Here is a 23,855-nt window from a genome sequence, read left to right as displayed (position 1 = left end):
ATCTATCTATGTGGACGCTAAGAGTCGACACTGTCTTGACGGCACTTAATCAATCAAAAATGATTTATTACTTGTATAACTTAGTATTGGGGTTCTTTATTGTATTTACTTCCTGCTGGTCTGAAACTATAATAAAATTTATCTTTTTTTTTTTTTAAAGGAATCTATGCAACTGTACTTAGGTGACAGAGTTCAAAGCGCTCCCTTTGGTTGCAGTGCTGGAAAATAATCATGTCCTAGATCTAAACAAGTTTTTTCATTGCCTATTTTAGATTCGCGAGGGAGACGAAAACAGAGATTATGGAGTGAGAAGAAGAAAAAAGTGCCTCCTTGGCCACCAAATCAAAAGTCCTTTAAAAAGTCCTTAAAACAAAACAATTAAGGCCTTGTTTAGACTACAGGCCAATTCAGACGACCCCTGTCCCCTGGTCGCCACACGTGATTAGGAGAAGGTCGCATCCAGAGTGTAGCCCGCCCTGCCAACACATGCGTTGACCGAACGCCCCTTAATCTTATGAGGGTAGGGTTTGTCTGATCGCCCCTCTACAGGCTCTCCAAGCCCTAGGGTTTGGGAGCATGTGTAGAGGGCAACTGAAATGAAACCCCCGCTTTCATAATTAATAATGATCTGTGACAATCATTGCCCAAAATAAACCCTGTTTACCTACACGGCCCGCTACAATGAAGTTACTGGCTTCCACTCGGGGCTATATCCTGAATGGTTTCCGGTTGGAGTCGGAAGTAATTCTGGCTTGCTAGCCGAGGCGCTTTCTCTGACGCAACGGCCCCGGTCCCATTCGGTCGCTTTCTTGCGTGCGATCCCTTTTCCTGCTGCCCAAGCCCCGCCATGTCCTATCCGACGGAAGATTACGATGAGGTACTAGCCTGGCTTCTCGAATCGCTGGCGTCTTGGTCGGCCAATGGGTGCCTGAAGCCGCCTGGCTGGCCTGGGCAGCTTTGTGGGTTGCGAGAGGCGTGTGTGGGTGCCGCTCTGCCGTGGAATACTGATGTGGGGGGGGCAGGTTCTTGTTGGGGCCAGGGCCGCGGCGAAGCACCCGTATGCGATCGCAGTCATAACGGGCTGCTCTACTCGTGACTACCAAAGGATTGCTTTAGGTGGGTGGGAGTTGGCATGGGAATGTGGAGGGATGTGAACGTGCTATGCGTAGTGGATGGAATCAGATGTAGTTTTTAAATTTCTCTCTCCTTTCCCTCCTCCTTCCCCAGGGCTCCTATGATCCGTATACTTATCCAGGAGACTATGATATGCACACTGGTGAGTGTTCTTGTTGGTGATGGTGGTGATGCTGCCTAGAGGGGGCCTTTCCTAGGGGGTAGAGTAGCATAGCAGAGATTTCCTGTGTTGAAAATAAATTTAAGTGCTGGCGACTTTTATGTTTAGTGGGGGAAGAGCAATTGTCCCTATTCAGTGTCACACACACCCGCCCCCCCCCCCCCCGCCCCGGTTGCTGGTGTCTCCCTTGTGTTTCTTTTCAAATTGTGAGCCCTTTTGGGACAGGGAACCAATGTCCCATTCCTTTTGTTATACAAACCACTTGGCAAAGAGGCACTTTTTAACGTGGTGATTCTCTTTATTTAGCAGAGGGAGAGTAACTGGCCCTATCCACCCCCAGCACAGTACCTCCAGTGACTGTTGCTGGTGTCTATCTTGTGTTGCTTTTTAGAATGTGAGCCCTTTGGGGACAGGGAGCCATCTTATTTATTTACTATTTCTCTGTGTAAAGCCATTTTTGGAAGGGCAGTATAGAAATTGAATTAATAATAATAATAATAATATATTTAATATATTATTAATTTATAGTATTATTAATAATATTAATTATTAATATTATTAATATTAATATATAGTATCTATAATAACAGCAACAACATTGATAATAAAATTCAGCCATCCCAGGTCCTTGGGAAGGACTCGATGTCTGGATAAAACAAACCAGTCAATAACACCTGTCTCACTGTGTAAATAAATAATAATAATAATTATTATTATTATTTGACAACCTTTTGTGTTAAACACTGCTAACTGGGCAAAGTTAGCAAGGCACCTTTTTAAAATGGTAGCATTTAGTAGAGGGAGAGCCACTGTCATTGTTCAGCTGAGCATCTCTAAAGTGGTTGTTGCTGGTGTGGGCATGTGAGCAAGAGATGAAGATAGAGCCTTTTTGGGACAGGGAACAATTTTCTCATACCTTTTTGTACATAAACTTCTCTGAAAAAACATTGTTGAAAAGTTTTTTTTGTTGAAAAGGTTTTTAATACAACTAATTCTTTTTAGCATGCACCTTTGTTGGGTGACTTGTGTCTTCTGGCTGTCTTGTGTAAAATGATCTCAGGGCTTTAATCCTGTTACAATGTGCTTCTTACTTTATATGCATAGGATTGCTCTCTAAGTAATCTAAAATGATGTGTACAAGCCACTTTAAAATGTGTTTATGACTCTCTAAGTGCATTTGTATTACATCCTTCTTCCAGGCAGCTCACAGCAAACAAAGCAGCACATAAATAGTCTTGATCATGATTCTCTTGTTTGGACTTTGCTTAGAGGAGTTGTGGTAACCGTAGCTTCTGCATCAGAATTACAGTAATGGGAGAATGTGCACTTGCTGACATTTTCCATCTTGAGCCACTTTTAAAAGAAACAAATCTCACTTTTAGAAGAAGCAAACAAATGGGCTATCCTTCTAAGGGTTTAGACCACTTAATCAATGATGAGTGTGTTCCTTTCTAGTTGTTCTGTTTTCCTTAGTATGGTTTCTTTTTATTATAATAATAATAAACTTTATTTGTTAGCTGCTCCTTAACAAATTGTTCTCTGGGAGGCTCACAGCACATTGATTTCTATCTGTAGTAATTAATAGACAGAAACTAGGATCTGATAGTTCAGGTATAAGAGAATCTTGGCTGAGCAAATCAACTCCTAAACAATTAGGTAGTCTGTATTCTTGTGGTGTATTGCCAAAATCACTTTGGCCTCATGTTTAACCTGAGATGCATGTGCTAAAAAGATTATTGTCCTTCCTAATAACATGTCTGAACATTTAGAAGAATAAATTAGAGTGTTGGACTAGGACCGGGGAGACCCGAGTTCAAATTCCCTAGATGACTCTGGGCCATCTAGGTGAAACTCACTAGGTGAGTTTGGGTCAGTTGCTCATCTGTCAGCCTAACCTATCTCACAGGGTGGTTGTCAAGATAAAAATAACCCATGTACATTGCTCTGGACTCCTTGGAGGAAGAGTGGGATATAAATGTAAAAATAAATAAAGGGTAGAGGGAGAGAGGTTTAACGTGACAGATTCCCTTGGAGGTTGGAATGCACTGCTTCCTCTATCCCTACCCTTGTTCTTCTGCCTTGATATCACTGATGTATCTTTTGTGACTTGCAGGAGATCCAAAACAGGATCTAGCCTATGAACGTCAATATGAACAGCAAACCTACCAGGTGATTCCTGAGGTGATAAAAAACTTTATTCAGTACTTTCATAAGACTGTGTCTGATCTGATTGACCAGAAAGTGTATGAGCTGCAGGCAAGTCGAGTCTCTAGTGATGTCATTGACCAGAAGGTGTATGAGATCCAAGACATCTATGAGAACAGGTATGGTTTAAGTCTTCTTGGGCAAGGGAATTGCTATTATAACTGCCTTGAATTACCATCAAGTTGCTTCTGTTAACATTTGGAAGACTGAATGGGACAGAAACCAACAGCTCATTTTTTTAGTAACGATTGGGAAGTAGCTGAAGATTACGTAACAACCTTATGCTGTTAGGTCAGGGCTGCACAACTTCAGTCCTCCTGCAAATGTTGGACTACAACTCCCATCATCCCTGACTGTTCACTACTGTGGCTGGGAATGATAGGAGTTATATTCTAACAACAGCTGAAGAGTCAAAGTTGTGCAACCCTGTGTTAGACTGTTGGTCCATTAAGCCCAATGCTGACTACTCCAACTGGTTACTGCTTTCCAAAATCTAAGGCAAGTTTTTCTTGGAATCCTCTGCTGGGTTTTTTGGATCCTTTTCTTGCGATTCTCTGCTGTTTGGGATCCTTGAAGCAAAAGTGCTAGGGGTTGTATCTGGGACCTTCAGCATGCAAAGTTCAGTTCCCTCCCAAAGAAGGCTATGAACCCTCTGTTTATCCTCTCCTTTCTGCAGAAATCCCTTCTGTTCTTGCAAACAGACATTTGTAAATGGAATGTCTACTGTTTCCTTATAGATGCTGTCTTCCTAATTTCCAGCTTTGGTCTGGACTGGGGTGTGTTTTCTCCCCCTCTCCTAGAAAATGAGCAGTGCTGATCTACATAGAGTTGCTAAAAAGTTGGGAAAGGCAATGCAGGTTGGAATAGATGAGGTTTAATTGTTGTTGCCCCTGGTACATCTTTATTTTTCTGGTATCCAAGAGTGAGGCACTTGATTTTCTAAACACTACTATATATGTTGCAGCTGGACCAAGCTGACAGAAAGATTCTTTAAAAACACACCATGGCCAGAGGCAGAGGCTATCGCACCACAGGTTGGAAATGGTAAGTGTTTTCTATTTCTCTTTCTCTCTCGCGTGCGTGTACTCTCTGGTGGAGAAGGAAAATAAACTATTTGCTTTAAGGAAGAAGTTCTTTGTGCCCTTTGTCTTACTTTGGAACAGGTCATCTTTAGAGACCACCTGTTTATATGAAGGTTCTTTAGACATTTGCAAAGAAAAGACAAGCTGAAAACTGAGTTGAGTCCTCACCTTTTAGTGGTTCTTCAAATCTATCCAAGATTGTCATGAAAGAATGTGTCTACTGCATTATCAAGACTAGGTACTTGTGGCCACTGAAGCATGGATTTCAAGAAACTTGTTTTTGTTTAGCCTGCAAATAAATCTTTTTAGATTGTGTCTAAGATTATTTGCTTTTGGCTGCTTCTCTCTTCCATCATGAGAGGGGATCCTCCAACATATTGTAGCCAAACTAACAATGGCATCCACCTGGCTACTCAGTTTGCTAACATATATGTTTACTCTTTCCTTGTAGATGCCGTCTTCCTGATTTTGTACAAAGAGCTGTATTACAGGCACATCTATGCAAAAGTTAGTGTGAGTATCCGTTTTTGTTTTATCCGGATTATTGGCTTGCTTCATTGCTCTGTCCACCCTGAAACTCTGGCTAGGTGTTCACAAGGAATTTTCTTTAGGTCAGATGCTCAGGCAATTTATCAGCTAAACTTTTTTCATTTACCTTCTCTCATATTTTTTATTTTGCAGGGTGGTCCATCTTTGGAACAGAGATTTGAGTCCTATTACAACTACTGTAATCTATTCAACTATATTCTCAGTAAGTTCCTGGAATCCAATTGCCAGTGTATAATACCTTGTTTTGTTGCAATTCTGCTCATTCAATACATTCTGTACTTCTCCCATTCTTCTTCCCTATCCCTTATTTTTAAGACAGGGATATGCTTATATCCTGCCGTTGAAGTTTAGCTTAGCAATCCAAAGTTACATTCTCTATTTCCTAGATGTACCCTTTCTCCCTTGCTGCTTCCTACCATTGGAACACTTTTTATTCATCCTCTATCATTCAGCTTGCTCTTTCTATTGGTATTTAAACCCTTGATATAAATTCACCCCTTCTCTCTCTTTCTGTAACTGATTTCACACCTGTACTATTCCCCAGTATTCCCCATTTATGTTGTCTTGTCACTACATGCCCGAAGATAACTTTTCTCTTCAACTTGGTTTTGTATATACCACCTCATTAAATGTTCGAGAAATAAAAAAAAAGATACTCAACATTCTGCATTAGTCCGAGTAATATAAAGCTCTTTGTCTTAATTATAGTGTTGGATAAGCTAATTATTTGCTTATCAGTTTATATTTTGGTTATGATAGGTGCTATTTTGCATTAAAAATATCAACCTCTTAAGAAGTGCCATGAATGTACTATTCTCCCCCCCCCCCCCCGCCCCTGCTATAATTGGTAGATAAATGGCATTCTGAAGTGGATGAAGGTTAAGTACAGAAGGCCTTGATGATACTGTGGTGTTTCAGTCCCTTTGCCTGTCTTTGCAACTTTGCTCATTCAATAAGTTCTGCACTTTCCTCATTCCTCTTCCCTACCCCTTATTTTTAAGACAAGAAGGTCTGCATACAGGTTTACTTTGTCTAGCACGCTAAACTCCTTGTGGATGTTCATCTCTAGATGCAGATGGCCCCGCTCCCCTAGAACTGCCCAACCAGTGGCTCTGGGATATCATAGATGAATTCATCTATCAGGTATGGAAGCTGGTTGCCAAGGATGTGCCTGTCTCACATGCTTTCATTTTTCTGCTTTTTTAAAGGTAGAAACCATTAACCGCCCTGAGCTGTTCTGGGATGGGCAGTATAGAAATGAAATAAAAAATAACCATACGGGATAAAAACTTGCTATAATAATCCGTTGAAAACAGAGCAGGCAGTATAAGCCACAAAGGCTCAAAAATCAGTTCTTGCAGATGGAGCTTCTCTGCCTTGTTGCTTCTAGTACTTCTCCCATAAGTTGGACACTTATGACTAAATCTGATGGAACCTTGTAATTTATTCTGCATTTGTAATCTGGAGTGGTGTGTTGTTTAAAGCAGAATGTAGATATCCATAAAGTGGCTATCTCTTGTATTTAGCAGGGAGAGAGCAACTGTCCTTATCCAGCTGCAGCACAGCATCCCTGCAGTGGTTACTGCTGGTGTTCCCCTTGTGTTTCTTTTTAGACTGCTAGCCTGTTGCTAAAGGCTTTGGGTGGGATTGTTGCTTGAAATTGCATCCAGTTTTCATGGTATTGACCCATTCCTTGCACTCCATATTTTTGTAGCTGCTGTTCAGCTTCTGGTTAACATAAAATGAACCTCTGGGGACATTTTCTTGTACAAAGACGTTAAACCAAAGGGCATTTTAAAGATATCTTGGAGTTATTTGCCCGGTATATGTGGCACCCTGGCATATCTGCCTGTATAGATTGCCTTCCCCTGTATAACCTTTTTCTGCTGGTGCTATTTTTGGACACATCTTCCCCTGTCTCCCGGCACAGTTCCAGTCCTTCAGTCAATACCGCTGCAAGACAGCCAAGAAGTCTGAGGAAGAGATTGACTTCTTGCGTTCAAACCCCAAGATCTGGAATGTCCACAGTGTTCTCAATGTGCTGCACTCCTTGGTGGACAAGTCCAACATCAATCGGCAGCTAGAGGTCTACACTAGTGGAGGTAAAGAGGAAAGGAAGTTGTATGTGTTAAAGTGAGAATTAGTCTAATTTCTGAGTTGCAACTTCACTGCAGACCCTGGGGCAGCTTGTAAGATGATGCATGAAGTGAGTTGTGTGAACATTCCTACAAATCCTGTCCAATTTTATGCTTTTATTGCCAGGACCATTACTGGTTCTGTAGCAATAGAAAAGAGAACCCAGAATATGTGACACAAATGAACAACTGCTAGGATTTGTCTGTCTGTCTTACTGATGTTCCCGACACGTTTTGGGTGAAGATCTCTTTTCAGGGAATGTTTTCTCAGCTTGTTTCAGAGTTTTACTACAAAGCAGATCTGCAAAGAAGCTTAGTAAACATTCCACTGAAAGAGAGTTTCACTTGAAATGTTTTGGGAATATTGATAAAAGGTATAGGAGACTTACCAGGTCCCGTCCCCCCCACTTTCAGCAGAGTCCCAGCATTGCAGAGCTATGCAATACAGTTCCCTGTTTGTTTGATAGGCATAGCTCAGTTCAAAAATCTGTCGACCCAAGCCCCGCTTGCTTTGTTTATATGGAAATGAAGAAACCCTGCAATATGAGCATGCATACTCAAGATCATGTAATGTGGATTACTTCCATACGAATGAACTTACAATGCAATGTTAGACATGGTTACTTAGAATCAAGTTCCACTAAACAATGCAATTTGCAGTACAATCCTATACACACTTACTCAGAAACAAGTCCCACTGTGTTCATTGGGACTTGCTGTCTAGTAAATGTAGTCAGGGTTGCAGCCTTATTATGTGTGCTTAGGATGCAACCTTGGGCTACAATTCTGAGCATCAGAAAGCCCAACTGAACTCAGTGGATCTGTCTGTCGAACAAGGCTAGATCAGTCTGTTAAACATTCCTTGTCCTTTTGTATGCATGCTAAAGTAGGGTTTTTTAATTCCGTATGAGCAAGTGGCTGAAGTACTTATTCAAATCTATGTTAATCTCTGCAAGTAGAGCTAGAAGGTGGTAGCTATTCCAGATTGATTAATGTTGATAATAGAAATGTTTTTACAGAGCTGCTGTATTGAATACCTCAGTAGCACTAGTAATACCTTAAATACTTGGGCAAATTCCTGTTAGTGTTTCCAAACACTTGCATTCTTATTCTAGCCTGCATTGACTTGGATTAGTTCAATTTAGACTGGGTTTTAAAAAAATATCTGCTACTACTGCTTCTGTTTCTCATTTTTATGGTTGTTTTTTGGTGTTTTATGGCTTTTACTGTTTAACCCATTTTAAGTTTTTAAATGTGAATTAAAAACATTTATAAGAAACACATTTTTTTTTCTTTTTAGGTGATCCAGAGAGTGTGGCTGGAGAATATGGCCGCCATTCTCTTTATAAGATGTTGGGCTACTTCAGTCTTGTAGGTCTGCTGCGCCTCCATTCTCTGTTGGGAGATTATTATCAAGCCATCAAGGTTCTGGAGAACATTGAGCTGAACAAGAAGGTAACGGAGGCCCTGTCGTAAATCCTTTCCATAGATTAAGTTGCCACACCATTGAAAGAGAACGTAAAGAAGGCATGCTTGTTTGAGATTTTGGCTTTCATTGCTGAGCAGTTTCTTGGCTTTCCCAAAGAACTGTGCAACTGAAAAGGTCGCAATGTAATTCTCTCCTTTCCTGTTATGTGTCAAATATATAATCTTACACACACACACACACACACACACACACACACTTTAAGTGTTCGGCACATAGAACTTTTCGGTAGACAGGTATCATGCAAGGTAACTTGTCTTAAGTCCCATCAGCAGTGTAGCACGTGGGTATCAAACTGTGGCCCTCCTGCAGATTTTGGGCTACAACTCGCATCATCCCTGGCTAATGGCCACTGAAGCTAGGGCTAGTGGGAGTTGTAGACTAACACCTACAGTTAATCCTTAGCACAACTATTCTATCAAATGTAGAAGGAAGCTGGCGGGGGGCAGGTTGGCTAATTCCCTCTGCCATCTTTATGTGAGCAAAACATTTTCCATTTGCAGAAGTACTAGCTGGGACGCTGTCCTCTAAATATTTTAAAACCTAACAATTCAGTAGCAGACATTTCCTTATTGTTTAAATTGTAAGGGGGGGGAGCAGGGGAAATAAGGCTAATTTTAGTATGCCAAAAGAGCTATGTATTCATGTTTGTTCTATACAGGGTTGAACTGAACCTGAACCCAAAAGTTAAGTGAGCATGGGTGGGTTGGTTGGTTTTTCCAGTGAACTGGAACAGAACTCAAACTTAGATTCCTTGGTTGCTTTGCATGAGAACCAAACCTCTAAACACAAGAAATGGAAACCAGTTCAAAATAATCAGGGACTTGGTTCTCTATTATCTTTCTGATTTTTTTTTTAATCCTAATGTATGTACTTGGTTTACTAAAAACTTATTCAAGAATTAGTAGTTTAAAAAATTAACAAACTGTTTGAGAAAAAATATGTATTCCTTTTATGGAGTTAAACTGCAAGCAAAGGAGTTTGATATTGTTCTGTATGAAATTATCTAAACCAGTTCAAAGAGTCTGAGCTGGTTACCAAACATGGTGTAAGGTTAGTGGCTTATATGACGGGCAGCTCTCTGCTGCCAAGCTGTGGATCCCCAAGGTCTTCAGCATTCTTGCGCTGAAGGCTTCTTTGTGCAGCGTGGAGTGGGGAGTGACCCTCAGGAACAGATTTATACAACTGGAAAGGGCTTTTGAAGTGAGGCGAGGGTTGCATAAATTGCTCCACCCTCCCCTCTTTGCCCAGAGCAAAGATGTGTGAACCCGGAAGGCTTCTTGCAGACCTGCAGCCCTCTGCCCAGCAATGGAGGACTGCGCATCATGTCAGCCACTTCCTGAACCAGGGAGTTAAATACTATTGAACCTGAACTGGAACTGAACTCAAATGTTTAATGGTTAGACCCCCTGATTATATATGCTTCCTGCATGCTTCTTACTTGGATAGCTACCTGCACAAAAGTTATTAACTGCCCAGCTTGATCAGAACTGTATCCTTCTGGGAAAGGTTCTGTCCCACATCACCGACTATTGTAGAGAACACCCTGCTCCTACCTACCACTAATCTCTCCATTCCAATGAAGGACCTTGAAACAAAGCTCTTCCGCCATATCTTTTGAAAGAAAACTATTCAGAACTGGCCGAAAAGGATTGTTTTCTGGCTTCTTGCCCATTGTGTCTGCTGTTCCCTTCTTTTCCCAGAGTATGTATTCCCGGGTGCCTGAATGCCAGGTCACAACCTATTACTACGTGGGCTTTGCGTACCTCATGATGCGCCGCTACCAAGATGCCATCCGAGTTTTCGCTAACATTCTCCTGTACATTCAGAGGACCAAGAGCATGTTCCAGAGGACAACCTACAAATATGAGATGGTGAGCTGCCCTGAGGCCATTGCCCGGTCTCCTCCCATGTTGCTCGGGGAGCAGGTGCTCTTGGCAAAGTGTTCTCTTCCTCACTGCTTTGCTGATCCTCTTGGTAGCTTCCTCCCAAGCATTCCTGCCTATGTAGAGAGAACAATTCTTCTAGATTGCGCTTTTGACAGCAGAAGCCTTCTAGCCTTCTGACTGCATTGCACAAGTTTCTTGCAGACAGTCTATAATGCCCTCAATTAAGTGTGCTTTGGCAGCAGACTTGCTAGCATTTCTAATGCCCACATTGTTGCATCAACCTCATTGAGAGTGCAGATGATAACATTTTAGGAGCCACTCTCTCTTTGGCTCCTTATTGTCTGCCCCAGCAACCTCAAACACAGTCTCTACCTTCAAGGCTTTCTTTTGCTTATCTGACCTTGTCTCTTGTTACGTTGCTCATGCCCTCTGCTGTGCCATTGATACCAATTGCAATGCTCTGTGTGAGAGAGAGAGGGGAAGAGACACAGATAGTTGTGTGTTCCCCTTTTGTTGCGTCAGTACTATTTTCAAAGTTGGCTCCTACCCCTGCAACAGCTTCTTAGTTCTCAGCCTTTGTCCTCCTTTAATCATGTGTTGAACTTCATCTTTGGATCCCTAAAACCATGGTTATTGGATGATGTATCTTCGGGGTACTTTCCGCTGAAGCACGTGAGCAATGTTTGAACCATCTAGCAGTGGTGTGAGCTCACTGGTATAAAACCCATTGCTTTGTTCACTGTTTTGCTACCTTATTCTTAACACTGGCCATTCCAACTTGGTGTTAGGCTTTGTCTTCTTGTAGCAGAAAAGCCTTCTTGGATGATATGATCAGGGCTGTAGGTACTCCCTATTCTGTACTTGGAATATACCGTACAAATTAAACTTGTGTGTTGCTACATTTTGATAGTTCAGTCCTCAGGAGAATCCAGAGCAGAGATCTTCATTGCATCTCACTACCTGGCCTTCATTGCAAGGCCAGGGAGTCAGTGGTAGCATTTATGAACCCTAAGTGTGGCTCCCACCCTGACTTATTGAGAAGCAGAATACTCAGCACACACCCCTGCCGCAGAGCAGCGGTGCCTGGTCCCACCATGCAATGTTACACTTTGTCTAGCACTGGTGCAGATCCTTTAAAGGAAAAGGGGCCCTCTTGAGCCCCATTGCCATCTTGAAAAATGCACATGGGATGCTGGGAAGTGTAGTCCTTCCCAGATCATTCCTCTATGGGGAAAACACTAGACAGGACTACCTCTTCCAGAATTCCATACACTTCTTCCAAGATGGCATTGAACCTTGGCAGGACTCTGTTTCCCTTAAAGGACCCCAGATGCTGGGAAAAGCACAGCGCTGCACAGAGGCTAGAGAAATGGTTCTCAAATTGGAGGAGGGTGTGTGCTTGTGCATCTGCGCATGCAAAGGGGCCCATACTTGTAAAATGGTGAAGATCACTGATCTCTAGACTTGTTGGTGGGGGGTGGGGGGGACTGGAGTGACGAGGAATGGAGATGGTAAATAGCTGGGCAAGATAGTGCATGTGTTGGTATGTGGTACTGTAAGTCCATGAATTGGATCTACAAGTCATGCCTCTCCTCCCTTGAATCAGAATTTGGAACCATCCATTGCCTGCTGTGATGTTTTTTGTGAGTGTTTTGTGGATAAAATAACTCATATTCAGCTTGGAACAGTGCAACCTACCACTTGTTCTCTTGACCCTTGTCTGACATGGCTCATACTATCTGGTAGAGGGGCTGTTGTAGAAGGCCTGGTAAATATTATAAATGCTTCTCTGATGGAGGGCAGGATCCCTTCCTGTCTTAAGGAGGCAATCATAGACCTCTTCTGAAGAAGCCTGCATTGGTTCCCTCAGAGTTATAGGCCTGTCTCCAACCTTCCATGACTGGGCAAGGTTATTGAGAGGGTGGTGGCCTCCCAGCTCCAGGCTGTCTTGGAGGACACTAATTATTTAGACACACTTCAAACTGATTTTTGGGCAGGCTATGGGGTGGAGACTGCCTTGGTCGGCATGATGAATGATCTTCAACGGGGAATTGACAGAGAGTGTATGACTTTGTTGGTTCTTTTGGATCTCTTGACAGCTTTCGATACTATCAACCATAATATCCTTCTAGACCAAGGGTTGGGAGGCACTGCTTTGGAGTGGTTCCACTTCTACCGCTCGGCAGATTCCAGATGGTGTGGCTTGGAGACTGTTGTTCTTCAAAACATAAATTTTATATGACATCCCCTAGGGCTCCATATTGTCTGCAGTGCTCTTTAACATCTACATGAAACTGCTGGGAGAGATCATCAAGAGATTTGGTGCAGGGTGCTATCAGTATGCTGATGACACCCAGATCTATTTTTCCATGTCAACATCAGGAGAAGGCATAACCTCCCTAAATGTCTGTCTAGAGGCAGTGATGGGCTGGATGAGGGATAACAAACTGAGACTAAATCCAAATAAGATGGAGGTACTTATTGTGCGAGGTCAGAACTCAGAAAACAGTTTTGATCTGCCAATTCTGGATGGGGTCACACTCCCCCAGAAGGGGCGGTGACCAGAGGTGCGTTCTGTAGGCTTCGGTTGATTTGCCAGCTGCATCTGTTTCTTGAGATAAACTACCTCAGAACAGTGCCACATATGCTGGTAATCTCCAGTCTTGACTACTGTAATGTGCTCTATGTGGGGCTGCCTTTGTATGTAGTCCAGAAACTGCAGTTGGTACAGAATGTGGCAGCCAGGTTCATCTCTGGGTCATCTTGAAGAGACCATATTACTTCTATATTAGAAGAACGACACTGGCTACCCATATGTTTCTGGGCAAAATACAAGGTGTTGGTTATAACCTATAAAGCCCTAAACAGCTTTGGCCCGGGGTTTTTAAGAGAACGTCGTCGTCACTATGAGCCCCATTGCCCATTGCGATCACGAAGAGAGGTTCGTCTGCAGTTGCCACCAGCTCATCTGGTGGTTACACAGGGACAGGTGTTTTCTGTTGCTGCCCCGAGAGACTGGAATGCACTCCCTGCTGAAGTAAGAGCCTTCCCATTTCTGGCACCTTTAAACAAGTCTCTAAAGACACATTTATTCACCAAAGCTTTGTAACTAGAATTTTAATTTGTTTTATGTTGCTATCAATCACCCAGAGATGGAAGTTTGGGGTGATTCACAGATAGATAAATAGATCAGTTGAAGTTTCATGAGATCCATGTCTTTTGAGCTGTTAATTATATGGGTTAATTACTTATCTGTTAGTAGTAGTATTATCCTTGCCATCTGTTGCCAATAATTGCTTGAAAAGTGGGCTCATGCGATAATAATTTTGCATAATTATCTCATCCTTCCAACAATCTGTAAGATAGCCCAGCAGGATGATGATGATGATTTTTTTTACATTTATATCCCGCTCTTCCTCCAAGGAGCCCAGAGTGGTGTACCTATATACTTGAGTTTCTCTTTCACAACAACCCTGTGAAGTAGGTTAGGCTGAGAGAGAGTGACTGGCCCAAGTCACCCAGCTAGTTTCATGGCTGAATGGGGATTTGAACTCAGGTCTCCCCGGTCCTAGTCCAGCACTCGTAACCACTACACCACGCTGGCTCACTGCAGATGAGGCTGTAAAGGTTTAGAGACAGTGATTGATCTTCACTATTTTTTAAGTGGGGGCCACTTTGGCAAAAAGCCTGCAATGTGAGAGCCTTTCCCCATTGTGCTTACCCCTGCACAGTACTGTGCTTTTCTCAGTGCGGGGAGAGCCCTTTAAGAGAGACGGAGCCCTCTCTTAAGAGCTCTGTGGGCAAAGCACTGGGAAGGGTTTTACTTCCCAGCACTCCATTCATACCTTCCAAGATGATGCTCCTTTTTCCCTTAAAGGAGCCCCCAAATGCCAAGCAAAGTGCACCACTACACTGTGAGAGTGGTGCCGGGGACACTGCAGAGTATTCTGTTTTGGCCCAATAAACAATTAGTCAGGGAGCCACGTTTAGGGTTAATGGGGGCCACCTCTGGCCCCCAGATCTTATAGTGAAGAGCACTGGCCTAAGACCATGAAGAAGGTATGTTCCCAAGGCAGTCCTTTATTAGCACTCCTGATGGTGAATTGAACGGGTATCATTCTAATTACCAATAAGACATTTAGATCTTTCACCATCTGTTGGGTTAGTGATACCACTCTTCACATACATGGAGCATAATGGCCATTGGTGGCTTTCAGTCTAATATTGTTAGTTTAGACCAGTGTTCCCTCTCACATGGATTCCCATATGTTATTGACTACAACTCCCATAATCCCCAAGCAAAGGCTATTGCAGCTGGGGATGCTGGGAGTTGTAGTCAACAGCATCTGCGAATCCTTGTTGGAGGGAACACTGGTTTAGACTGTAGATCATCTGTCTCTCTGAAGGCCACCTAGTGGACACATGGCAGAGGTGATATCTGATTTGGTCTCTCGCCCACTACGCTGCACGACTTCTTGTGTGCAAATAGAACATACAGAGAAGTATCATTTGCAACATCCAATTCTGTATTTCAGATTAACAAACAGAACGAGCAGATGCATGCCCTTCTGGCCATTGCTCTCACCATGTATCCCATGCGCATAGACGAAAGCATTCACCTGCAGCTCAGAGAGAAGTATGGGGACAAGATGCTGCGTATGCAGAAGGGCGACCCTCAAGTGTACGAAGAGCTCTTCAGCTACTCCTGCCCCAAGTTCCTCTCTCCCGTGGTCCCCAACTACGACAACGTCCATCCCAACTACCACAAGGAGCCTTTCCTGCAGCAGCTGAAGGTCTTTGCCGATGAAGTGCAGCAGCAGGCCCAGCTTTCCACCATCCGCAGCTTCCTAAAGCTCTACACCACCATGCCTGTCGCCAAGCTGGCTGGCTTCCTGGACCTCACTGAGCAGGAGTTCCGCATCCAGTTGCTGGTCTTCAAGCACAAGATGAAGAACCTGGTCTGGACAAGTGGCATCTCTGCCCTGGATGGGGAGTTCCAGTCTGCTTCCGAGGTGGACTTCTACATTGACAAGGTGCGTTGTGGCTGTCTCTGTTGGTTCACTTCTCTCCAACCCTTATGAGAAGCTGAAGACCATCAGATTTAATAGTTCTTAGAACTCCCATCTCTAGGCAGCTACGGAAGTCCATTAGTAGGCATGAGCTCCATTTACATAGTTTTGGAATAGGAATGAGCTCTGAAGCTGGGGCGGGGGTGGTGGACCTGAGGGACCCTCATGTGCATACAACACCGCACATGTGTTTGGTTCATAGGACCACCTTCCTCTTGGTGTACTGGGTCAAAAGCTTCCAGTATCAAAAGCTTACAGAGCGACTAAGCTACCTGTGTCTGCAACTTCTGCATCTGTTGACTTTCAGAGGGATTGGAGGCTGTTAATGGTCTCTGGTCCCAAAGTCAGCTCTTTGAGCAAAACACAAAGTAACTCCCGGTGAATGGCAGCTTGTGATCTGTTGTTGGCTTAGCTGTGTATCATTTTCTTAGAACACTGCATTCCCTGCTTTGGGGGGCATATGGTTTACTTAAGACGGGGTTCCATCCTTTACTTTTCTCTTCCATCCTTTACTTTTCTGCTTCAGAAAGAACCTTAACTTCTGCTCTTTAGCAGTACATTCATGGGGGTATGCCTAGCAGTCGGGTCTGAAGAATTGCTCAGCTGTAGTCATACTGCAAATTTGAGACTTTAGTAGATAAAAATCTACTAGCTTCCTCACAACACAAGAAGTTCTTTTAAAAGACAATGTTTCTATGGGGAGGAGTAAGTACACCTGAAATTTGACCTTTCTCTGATAGAAAACACTTTGGTTAAAGCAAACTGGCTTATTAACTGACAGATTTTTCTTTTTTAGTATGGAGGAATCAAAATTCTCGATTAGGTTGGTCTCCCGAGAAGGTTGTTGGATCCAATAGGATTCTAAGAAGCCTTGGAAGGGTCTAGAGTTGGCTCTGCCGGTGATTCTGCCGATTCTTTGGTGCAAACATGGAATAACAAACTCTCAGTGGTTCTGTTTCTTCCTTTCTGCTAGATTCCAGATAGCATTGCTTGGAGACTACTGTTCTACAAAGTGAGAACTGAAGTATGGAGTTCCACAGGCTCCATACTGTCCCCAGTGCTCTTTAACATCTACGTAAAACCTCTGGGAGAGATCATCAGGAGGTTTGGTGTAGGGTGCTATCAATATGCTGATGACACACAGATCTTTCTCTCTGTAACAACCTCATCAGGAAATGGCATAACTTCCCTAAATGCCTGCCTGGAGGCGATAATGGGATGGATGAGGGATAACAAACTGAAGTTGAATCTAGATACGGTGGAGGTACTGACTTGGTGCAGGGGTGGGAGGGATCCAAGAGATGGTTTAGATCTGCCAGTTCTGGATGGGGTTACACTTCCCCTGAAAGATCAAGTACTTGGAGCACTCGGGAGTGCTCCAGGATCCAAAATTCTCTGGTTTCTCCTGTTGAGGCAGTGGCCAGGAACGCTTTTTATCCGCTTTGACTGATATGTCAGCTACGCCCTCTTCTGGAGGTAAATGACCTTAAAACAGTGGTGCATATGCTGGTAACCTCCGGGCTTGACTACTGTAATGTAGTCTACATGGGGCTGCCTTTGTACATAGTCTGGAAACTACAATTGGTCCACTCTGTGGCCGCCAGACTGGTCTGAGACGACCCAAACAGACCTCATAACACAGATTTTAAGAGAACTTCACTGGCTGCTAATATGTTTCTGAGCAAAATACAAAGTGCTGGTTATTACCTATAAAGCCCTCAATGGCTTAGGTCCAGGGTACTTAAGAGAGTGCCTTCTTTGTCATGAACCCTGCCGCCTGTTACAATTTTCTGGAGAGGTCTGATTATGGTTGCAAACAGCTCGTTTGGTGACGACTCGGGACCGGGCCTTCTCTGTGGCTTCTCCGGGGCTTTGGAATATGCTCTCTGTCAAAATAAGAGCTTCTCCATCACTGTTTGCTTTTAGGAGGGCTCTCAAGGCACACCTGTTCTCTCAGGCTTTTAACTGAAATTAATTTTAAACTGTTTGTTTTTATCCCATGAAATTGTTCTAACTTTTTTTATTCTATGAATTTTTATATATATATATATATATATATATATATATATATATATATATATATATTTATATTTACTGTTTCATATTTGTTTTAAATTGTGTACATTGCCTAGAGATACACATATTAGGCAGCATAAAAATAGGGTAAATAAAATCTGAAAAAAAATAACTCCAGTCTCAGGCTGCAGTTAACATAATGCCCAATAGTTTCCTATTAGCAACCCTGGCCTGTTCCTTATCTCTTGGCAGGACATGATCCACATTGCAGACACAAAGGTTGCTCGCCGCTACGGGGATTTCTTCATCCGCCAGATCCATAAATTTGAGGAGGTGAGCACTTTGCTTCTGCACGCTTTCAGCCAGGATTTGTGGAGAGGGGTGTGTGCTTAGTCTTTCTGTCGGGGAGAAGGTGACCTCTGCAAGGGTGTTGCTCTAAGGAGTATTCCCATGAGTGCCTGAAATAGAGGACGCCTTTGCTGCCATCTCCAACCCTCTCTTGTGCCTTGGCGCCTGCAAACGAGAACCTAATGTGGCTGCTGAGGCTTGCCTGCAGAGGTCACTGCAGCTCTAGGAGTACATCTGAGGAAGATTTGCTAAGGGAATGAAACTGCAAGGAAAACGGCCAGCCTGTTCTTTGCTCTCCTGTAGTTTAATGCCTTTCTGAATTGCATGAAAAGAAGGGCTTTCTTATGAGTACTAGATGGGCATCACTCTAAGCTCTGTGTCCTTGTTAGCATAACTTCTAGATTATAAGAACAAGGTACAGATAAGACTCCTAGGACAGCAGTATAACTAAGGGGCTTTTGAATGTTTGTGGTATGAAAGTAAACAGAAGAAGTTGGACAAGGGTAGCCCAGAAGAGAGGATTGGAGGGGACGGGGACAGAGTATTGAGATTTCTAAAGGGTTGACCAAATATCAGAAAGACTTGAGAGAAGAACTTGGAGCAGTGGATTCAGGTCTTCAGTCTGGCTATCGACTATTCCCCAGCTTTGAGAGCATGAAGTAAACTGCACATGCAAATATTTTCTTCCTCCAGAGAGCTTTTAAAAGTTAGATGAGCATTTCTCAGGGGGTGATATAGTGTTAGGGGATTCAGATTTTGGACTAGCCACCCTTGAAATCTTTCCAACTCCTACAACTGCACAGACTTCTACTTGGTGCTGGAAACGTCTAGGGCCTGGCCTCGGAGCTCTCATTTTGGTAACATCTGCATGTGAGTTAGGTTTAATTTTCTCACTTAACTATCCTCGGCACAAACACTCAAGTCTGGGGGATGCATAGCTGGAGCAGTAGCAATACACACTGTAGACGGTGTGTAGGTGAGTGTTCCCTAAGATCCCCAGGTAATCAGATGTCTTTCTTTCAGCTGAATCGTACTCTGAAGAAGATGGGCCAAAGACCTTAAAAGTCTCCTTGAATCGCTCGTCAAGCTGCCTGGCTTTATGTGTGAAGAGGGCAAGAGGATTGGGAGGGGAGATGAGCTCAGAATTCTGGAATGTTTTATAGCTCTGCAGTTTTTACTTGGAGAGCAGATGGCTCAGCTCATACAAAGGACTACGAAATCCTCATTAAATGAGTAAAATCTCTGTGCGTCTCTGGAGTTGCATTTGTCCCTTCAGGGGAGAGGTGGCCAGGTTTCTACTTTTCTTTGTTCTAATTTACCCTGTTAGAGTTGTGTAGGGATACAGATAGAGCACATATGAGAATTCAAGCACAGCTGTTTGCCACTACTTTGAAAGGTGACCTATATTTGCTGGCTTTAAAACAAAGGGGAAATATGGATCCATGCCCTTTCCTTTGTCTTTTTGCAACGTAGGAAGGAAGCCTGAAATATTTCATGGTATTCAAGGAAAGGAGGAGAGAATTGGCTTTGTCTCTCCTAGGTACTTCTGTGGTTCCATGTGGGTTTAATCCAGCTTCCCTTGGGAGTATCATCCAGATCTCAGACTATATAGTGCTTACCTTTCATGGCTGTACTGTCATCAAGTGTCCTCCTTTGTTAAATGTGTATTTGGGCACTGTGATATACAATTTAAAATATTAAGTAGCTTACAAATTTTCCTTTGATTTATCAATTATCCTGAAATAGACATTGTTTTCTAGTCCCGCCTCCTCTGGACAAGATAGTAGTAAAGCAGCCCTTATGGGGAATTTCAGCTTCACTTTGTATGGAATAAAGAAATTAACAGCGTAATCATAGGCATCCTTTCTCAGAAGTAAGCCCCACTATGTTCTGTGGTGCTTACCGCCCCTAGTGCGTGTGTTTAACATTATAGCCTCACTCTTTAAGGCTATGCACACTTACTTAGGTTTAAATCCCATTGGACTCAGTAGAATTTACTTCCGAGTAGGCATACACAGAATCAGGCTGAACAAAGTGTAAGCCTATCTGTTTCTAGCTGCATTTGACACGTTGAAGCTATCATGAGATGAGTGAGAACGGCCGGTGCTGAAGACTTCTTGTCTCAGTGATGAGAAAATGCTACAGAGAAATCACAAGCAATTTGTTCGTGTCAAGTCCCTTCTGTCTTTCGCCAGTGGGAACAAGCATGTGAAGCTATGACTGCACATAGGTTTAATTGGTATGATCAGTATGAAGTTAGCACCTGTTGGAAACATGTTTGTGCCTTGGGGGATGCATCTTGTAATGAGCTGTCTTCATGCATAAACCGCAGATCCGGAAGAAGGCACTAAGGCAGTGTTCTTCACTGTAAGGCGCGGGGGCCAGTGATGGCCCCATCAACCCTAAGGGTGGCTCCCTAATTATTTGTTGGGCCTGTGTGAAGCTTCAGCCAAAGTGGAATACTCTGCACAATTCCCTTGGCACCATGCGGAGGCAACCCTTCTCACCATGCAGTGCTGCGCTTTTCCAGGCGCTGGGGGTGCTTCTGTAAGGGAAACGCAGCCCTCTTGAGCCCATGGCACCATCATGGAAGGCATGTAGGGAAGTGTAACCTGTCCTACTCCAAGGGCTCCGCCTCTCTTAAAAGGCTCTCCCAGCATGGAGACAAGTGCAGTACTGTGCAGGTCAGCACAGTGAGAAATGGCTCTCGTGTTGAAGGTTTTCCCCGCAAAGTGGTCCCCACTTGAAAAGCAATGAAGATGGCTGCACTATGATAAAAACCAGGGCAGTGGTCCTCTCCCAGGGAGTGGGGGACATTTTGCCCAGGTTCTGAATATCCAGGGGAGCCTGAGCTGAACTGCAAGCCCATGAGGCAGAAACGGAGGTTAAAGTGTAGTTGGTGTTGCAGGATGTGAGCTGTCTGCGTGGCTTTCACAACAAACACCAGTGCAAGGTTTAAGACACACACACAGACAGACAGACAGACAGACAAGAGACAGGAAGGAGAGTAGAAACTCTCATCTAGCCCAGCCCAGCCCATACAGAGGAAACTATAGTGCCCCCTCTGGTTAAACAGCAGATTACATACAAACTACACAGGAGGTTAGGCTGCAGTTGTTGCATATCCCAACAGTTTGTGCATGAGGATGTTTACGTCCCTGCATCTGTATGGTGGTCAGTATCTTGTAACATCTTTGCCATTTTAAAATTTTATTGATTTTTACAATATCTTAACAATCAAGTTACGCTTAAGTAAATAATGACTTCCTGCTTACCAGTCTGCCCGGTTCTTGTTAACTATACATATAAGCCATTGCTATAATATTACAAAACAGATATTATATATATATATATATATATATATATATATATATATATATATATACATACACATACATACACTCACTCACTCACTCACTCACTCACACTCTCTCTCTCTCTCTCTCTCTCTCCGCCTTACAATTTGATTTTACCCTACCCCAACCTGCTGTGATGCTAAATTTCACCTTCTGAAAGGTCCATGTTAGGAAAATAGTTCTTTAAGTAAAGTAAGAAAGGTTCCCAATCTTCTTTAAAACATTCCAGGTTTTCGTCCCTTATAAGTGTTGTAAGTTTTGCCATCTCTGCATATTCCAAAATTTTTATCATCCAGTCTTCTTTTGAAGGCATTTTATTATCTTTCCATTTCTGCGCCTATACTATTCTAGCCGCCGTGGTTGCATACATTAAAAAAGTTAAATTTCTTCTAGAGAACTCTCCTTGAGTTATTCTCAACAAGAAGGATTCTGGCCTCTTAGGAAATGTCATTTTAAAATTTTTCTTCAGCTCATTATATATCATATCCCAAAAGGCCTTTGCCTTCCCGCAGGACCACCACATATGGAAGAAGGTTCCTTCACATTGTCCACATTTCCAACATTTGTTTGAAACATTTTTATACATTAATGCTAATTTTTTTGGTGTCAGATACCACCTGTACATCATCTTATAACAATTTTCTTTTAAAGTATAACATGCAGTGAAATTTAAATCAGTTTTCCATAATTTTCCCCAAGCTGCCATCTCTATATTATGACCCAATCTTGAGCCCATTTTATCATAGTCGTTTTAACCACTTTGTCTCTTGTCTCCTCCAAAAGCAACAACTTATACATCTTGGAGACTAATTTTTCATCATTTTCACACAACTCCTTTTCATATCTCGACATCTGATCCTCACATCCAGCTTTAAGATCCTTCTTATAAATTTCGTTTAACTGATGGTACTGAAACCAGTTACTAACCAAATTTTGAACTTCAGTTAGATTTTTTAATTTACAGCCCTTATCTTGAAAGCATAACAAATCTCTATAGGTACCCCATTCAGACTGCATATTTATCTCTTTACGTGCTAAAGCTTCAACTGGGGATACCCATAATGGAGTTTTAGGTTCCAACCATTTTTTATATTTTACCCACACTCGCATTAGACTCCTTCTTACATAGTGATTAAGAAAATCTTTATGCACTTTAGTTTTATCATACCACAAATAAGAATGCCATCCAAACCTTCTATCAAATCCTTCCAGATCAAGTATTCTGGGATTTCTTAATGTTATCCATTCCTTTAACCACGTCAAACAAACAGCATCAAAATACAACCTTAAATCCAGCAGGGTAAGATCACCTCTTTCTTTAGCATCTGTTAAATTTTTAAATTTAATTCTTGGTCTTTTCCCTTGCCAAACAAATTTAGTTATGTCCTTTTGCCATTGCTTAAAACAAGTCAATGTATTAATTATAGGAATAGTCTGAAAAATAAAACATTAGGTAAAACATTCATCTTCACAACTGAAATTCTTCCCATTAAAGATAAGTTCATTCTAGTCCATCTTTGCAAATCAATTTTTACTGTATGCATATTTTGACATAATTATTTGAAAACAAAGAATTTGTATTTGTCAGCCAGACACCCATATATTTAATTTTCTTCTCCACTTTCAATTTGCTTATTTCATAGAGTCGATCCTTGGATTTCTGGTCCATATCCATATTCTAGTGTCTTGTAACATCTTGGAAGATTTGCTAGAGCCAATCAGAAGCAGTGTTATGACGGAACAAGTCACACTCTGAGCAGAACTAAAAGTCCCAGGGTTCCTTAGTTACCTGCTAGCATTTCCTGTGTACAGTAAGGAGGAGCCAACAGGGTATGACAGCTAACTGGCATCAAAAGGGACAGACAAGCACTACAGTAACCAGGGTCCTTGAGATCCCAGGGACAGCAGGAGAGAGCCAGTGCTATGGACAGGAATGCCAAGCCCCAGAAGAGAGCATATGGCAGCAAATGGATTAGGCCTCTGGTCTCATAGGAACATAGGAAGCTGCCTTATACTGAGTCAAATCCTTGGTCCATCTAGCTTGGTATATATGCAGACTGGCAGCGGCTTCTCCAAGGCTGCAGGCAGGAGTCTCAGCCTTATCTTGGAGATGCCAGGGAGGGAACTTGGAAGCTCCTGCATGCAAGCATTCAGGTGCTCCTAGCAAAGGGGACAATTCATAAGTGTGTGCCTAGTTGTACAGTAATGTCTGGTACAAATGGGCAGTGCTTAAAGGTCTAGGAGTGGGGCTCTGGACACAACTATACAGGCATCCCTCGCCAACCACGAGGGTTCTGGTCCAGCAAAACCCTGTGGCTGGCAAATTCGTGGCAGGCAAACCATTGAAATGAATGGGAAATGGGGTTAAGGGAGCTGAAATGATGAAAAGACCAAAAAAAAAAAAAAAAGTGGGGAGGGAATCAGTA

At 42.8% G+C, this 23,855-nt stretch overlaps 1 protein-coding gene across 2 annotated transcripts; it reads left to right on the top strand.

The window, feature by feature from the left end:
- The first annotated feature begins 728 nt into the window (after nucleotides 1-728).
- Nucleotides 729-19,316, top strand: EIF3L (eukaryotic translation initiation factor 3 subunit L). 2 transcript variants are annotated; one of them, XM_053254071.1, is made up of 13 exons: nucleotides 729-877; nucleotides 1,228-1,276; nucleotides 3,408-3,618; nucleotides 4,464-4,543; nucleotides 5,033-5,094; nucleotides 5,263-5,332; nucleotides 6,200-6,273; nucleotides 7,061-7,232; nucleotides 8,566-8,720; nucleotides 10,455-10,625; nucleotides 15,176-15,673; nucleotides 17,978-18,058; nucleotides 19,097-19,316. In XM_053254071.1, exons 1-13 carry the CDS (start codon nucleotides 848-850, stop codon nucleotides 19,133-19,135), a joined length of 1,692 nt encoding a protein of 563 aa, XP_053110046.1. In that variant the 5' UTR covers nucleotides 729-847; the 3' UTR covers nucleotides 19,136-19,316. The 2 variants fall into 2 exon arrangements, with proteins under 2 accessions (XP_053110046.1, XP_053110047.1); XM_053254072.1 differs by lacking the exons at nucleotides 729-877; nucleotides 1,228-1,276; nucleotides 4,464-4,543 and having other exon boundaries at nucleotides 3,540-3,618.
- The last annotated feature ends 4,539 nt before the right edge of the window (nucleotides 19,317-23,855 follow it).

The sequence above is a fragment of the Hemicordylus capensis genome, chromosome 5 (assembly GCF_027244095.1).
Source record: "Hemicordylus capensis ecotype Gifberg chromosome 5, rHemCap1.1.pri, whole genome shotgun sequence".
Lineage (NCBI taxonomy): Eukaryota > Metazoa > Chordata > Lepidosauria > Squamata > Cordylidae > Hemicordylus > Hemicordylus capensis.
The sequence above is the reverse complement of the archived record's forward strand: the minus strand, read 5'-3'. Positions and strand labels throughout refer to the sequence as shown.

Coding starts and splice junctions, on each gene's coding strand:
- EIF3L (XM_053254071.1), top strand. CDS start 848: ATGTCCTATCCGACGGAAGATTACGATGAG. Junction 4,544..5,032: donor CGCACCACAGGTTGGAAATG/GTAAGTGTTTTC, acceptor CTTTCCTTGTAG/ATGCCGTCTTCCTGATTTTG. Junction 18,059..19,096: donor AGATCCATAAATTTGAGGAG/GTGAGCACTTTG, acceptor TCTTTCTTTCAG/CTGAATCGTACTCTGAAGAA.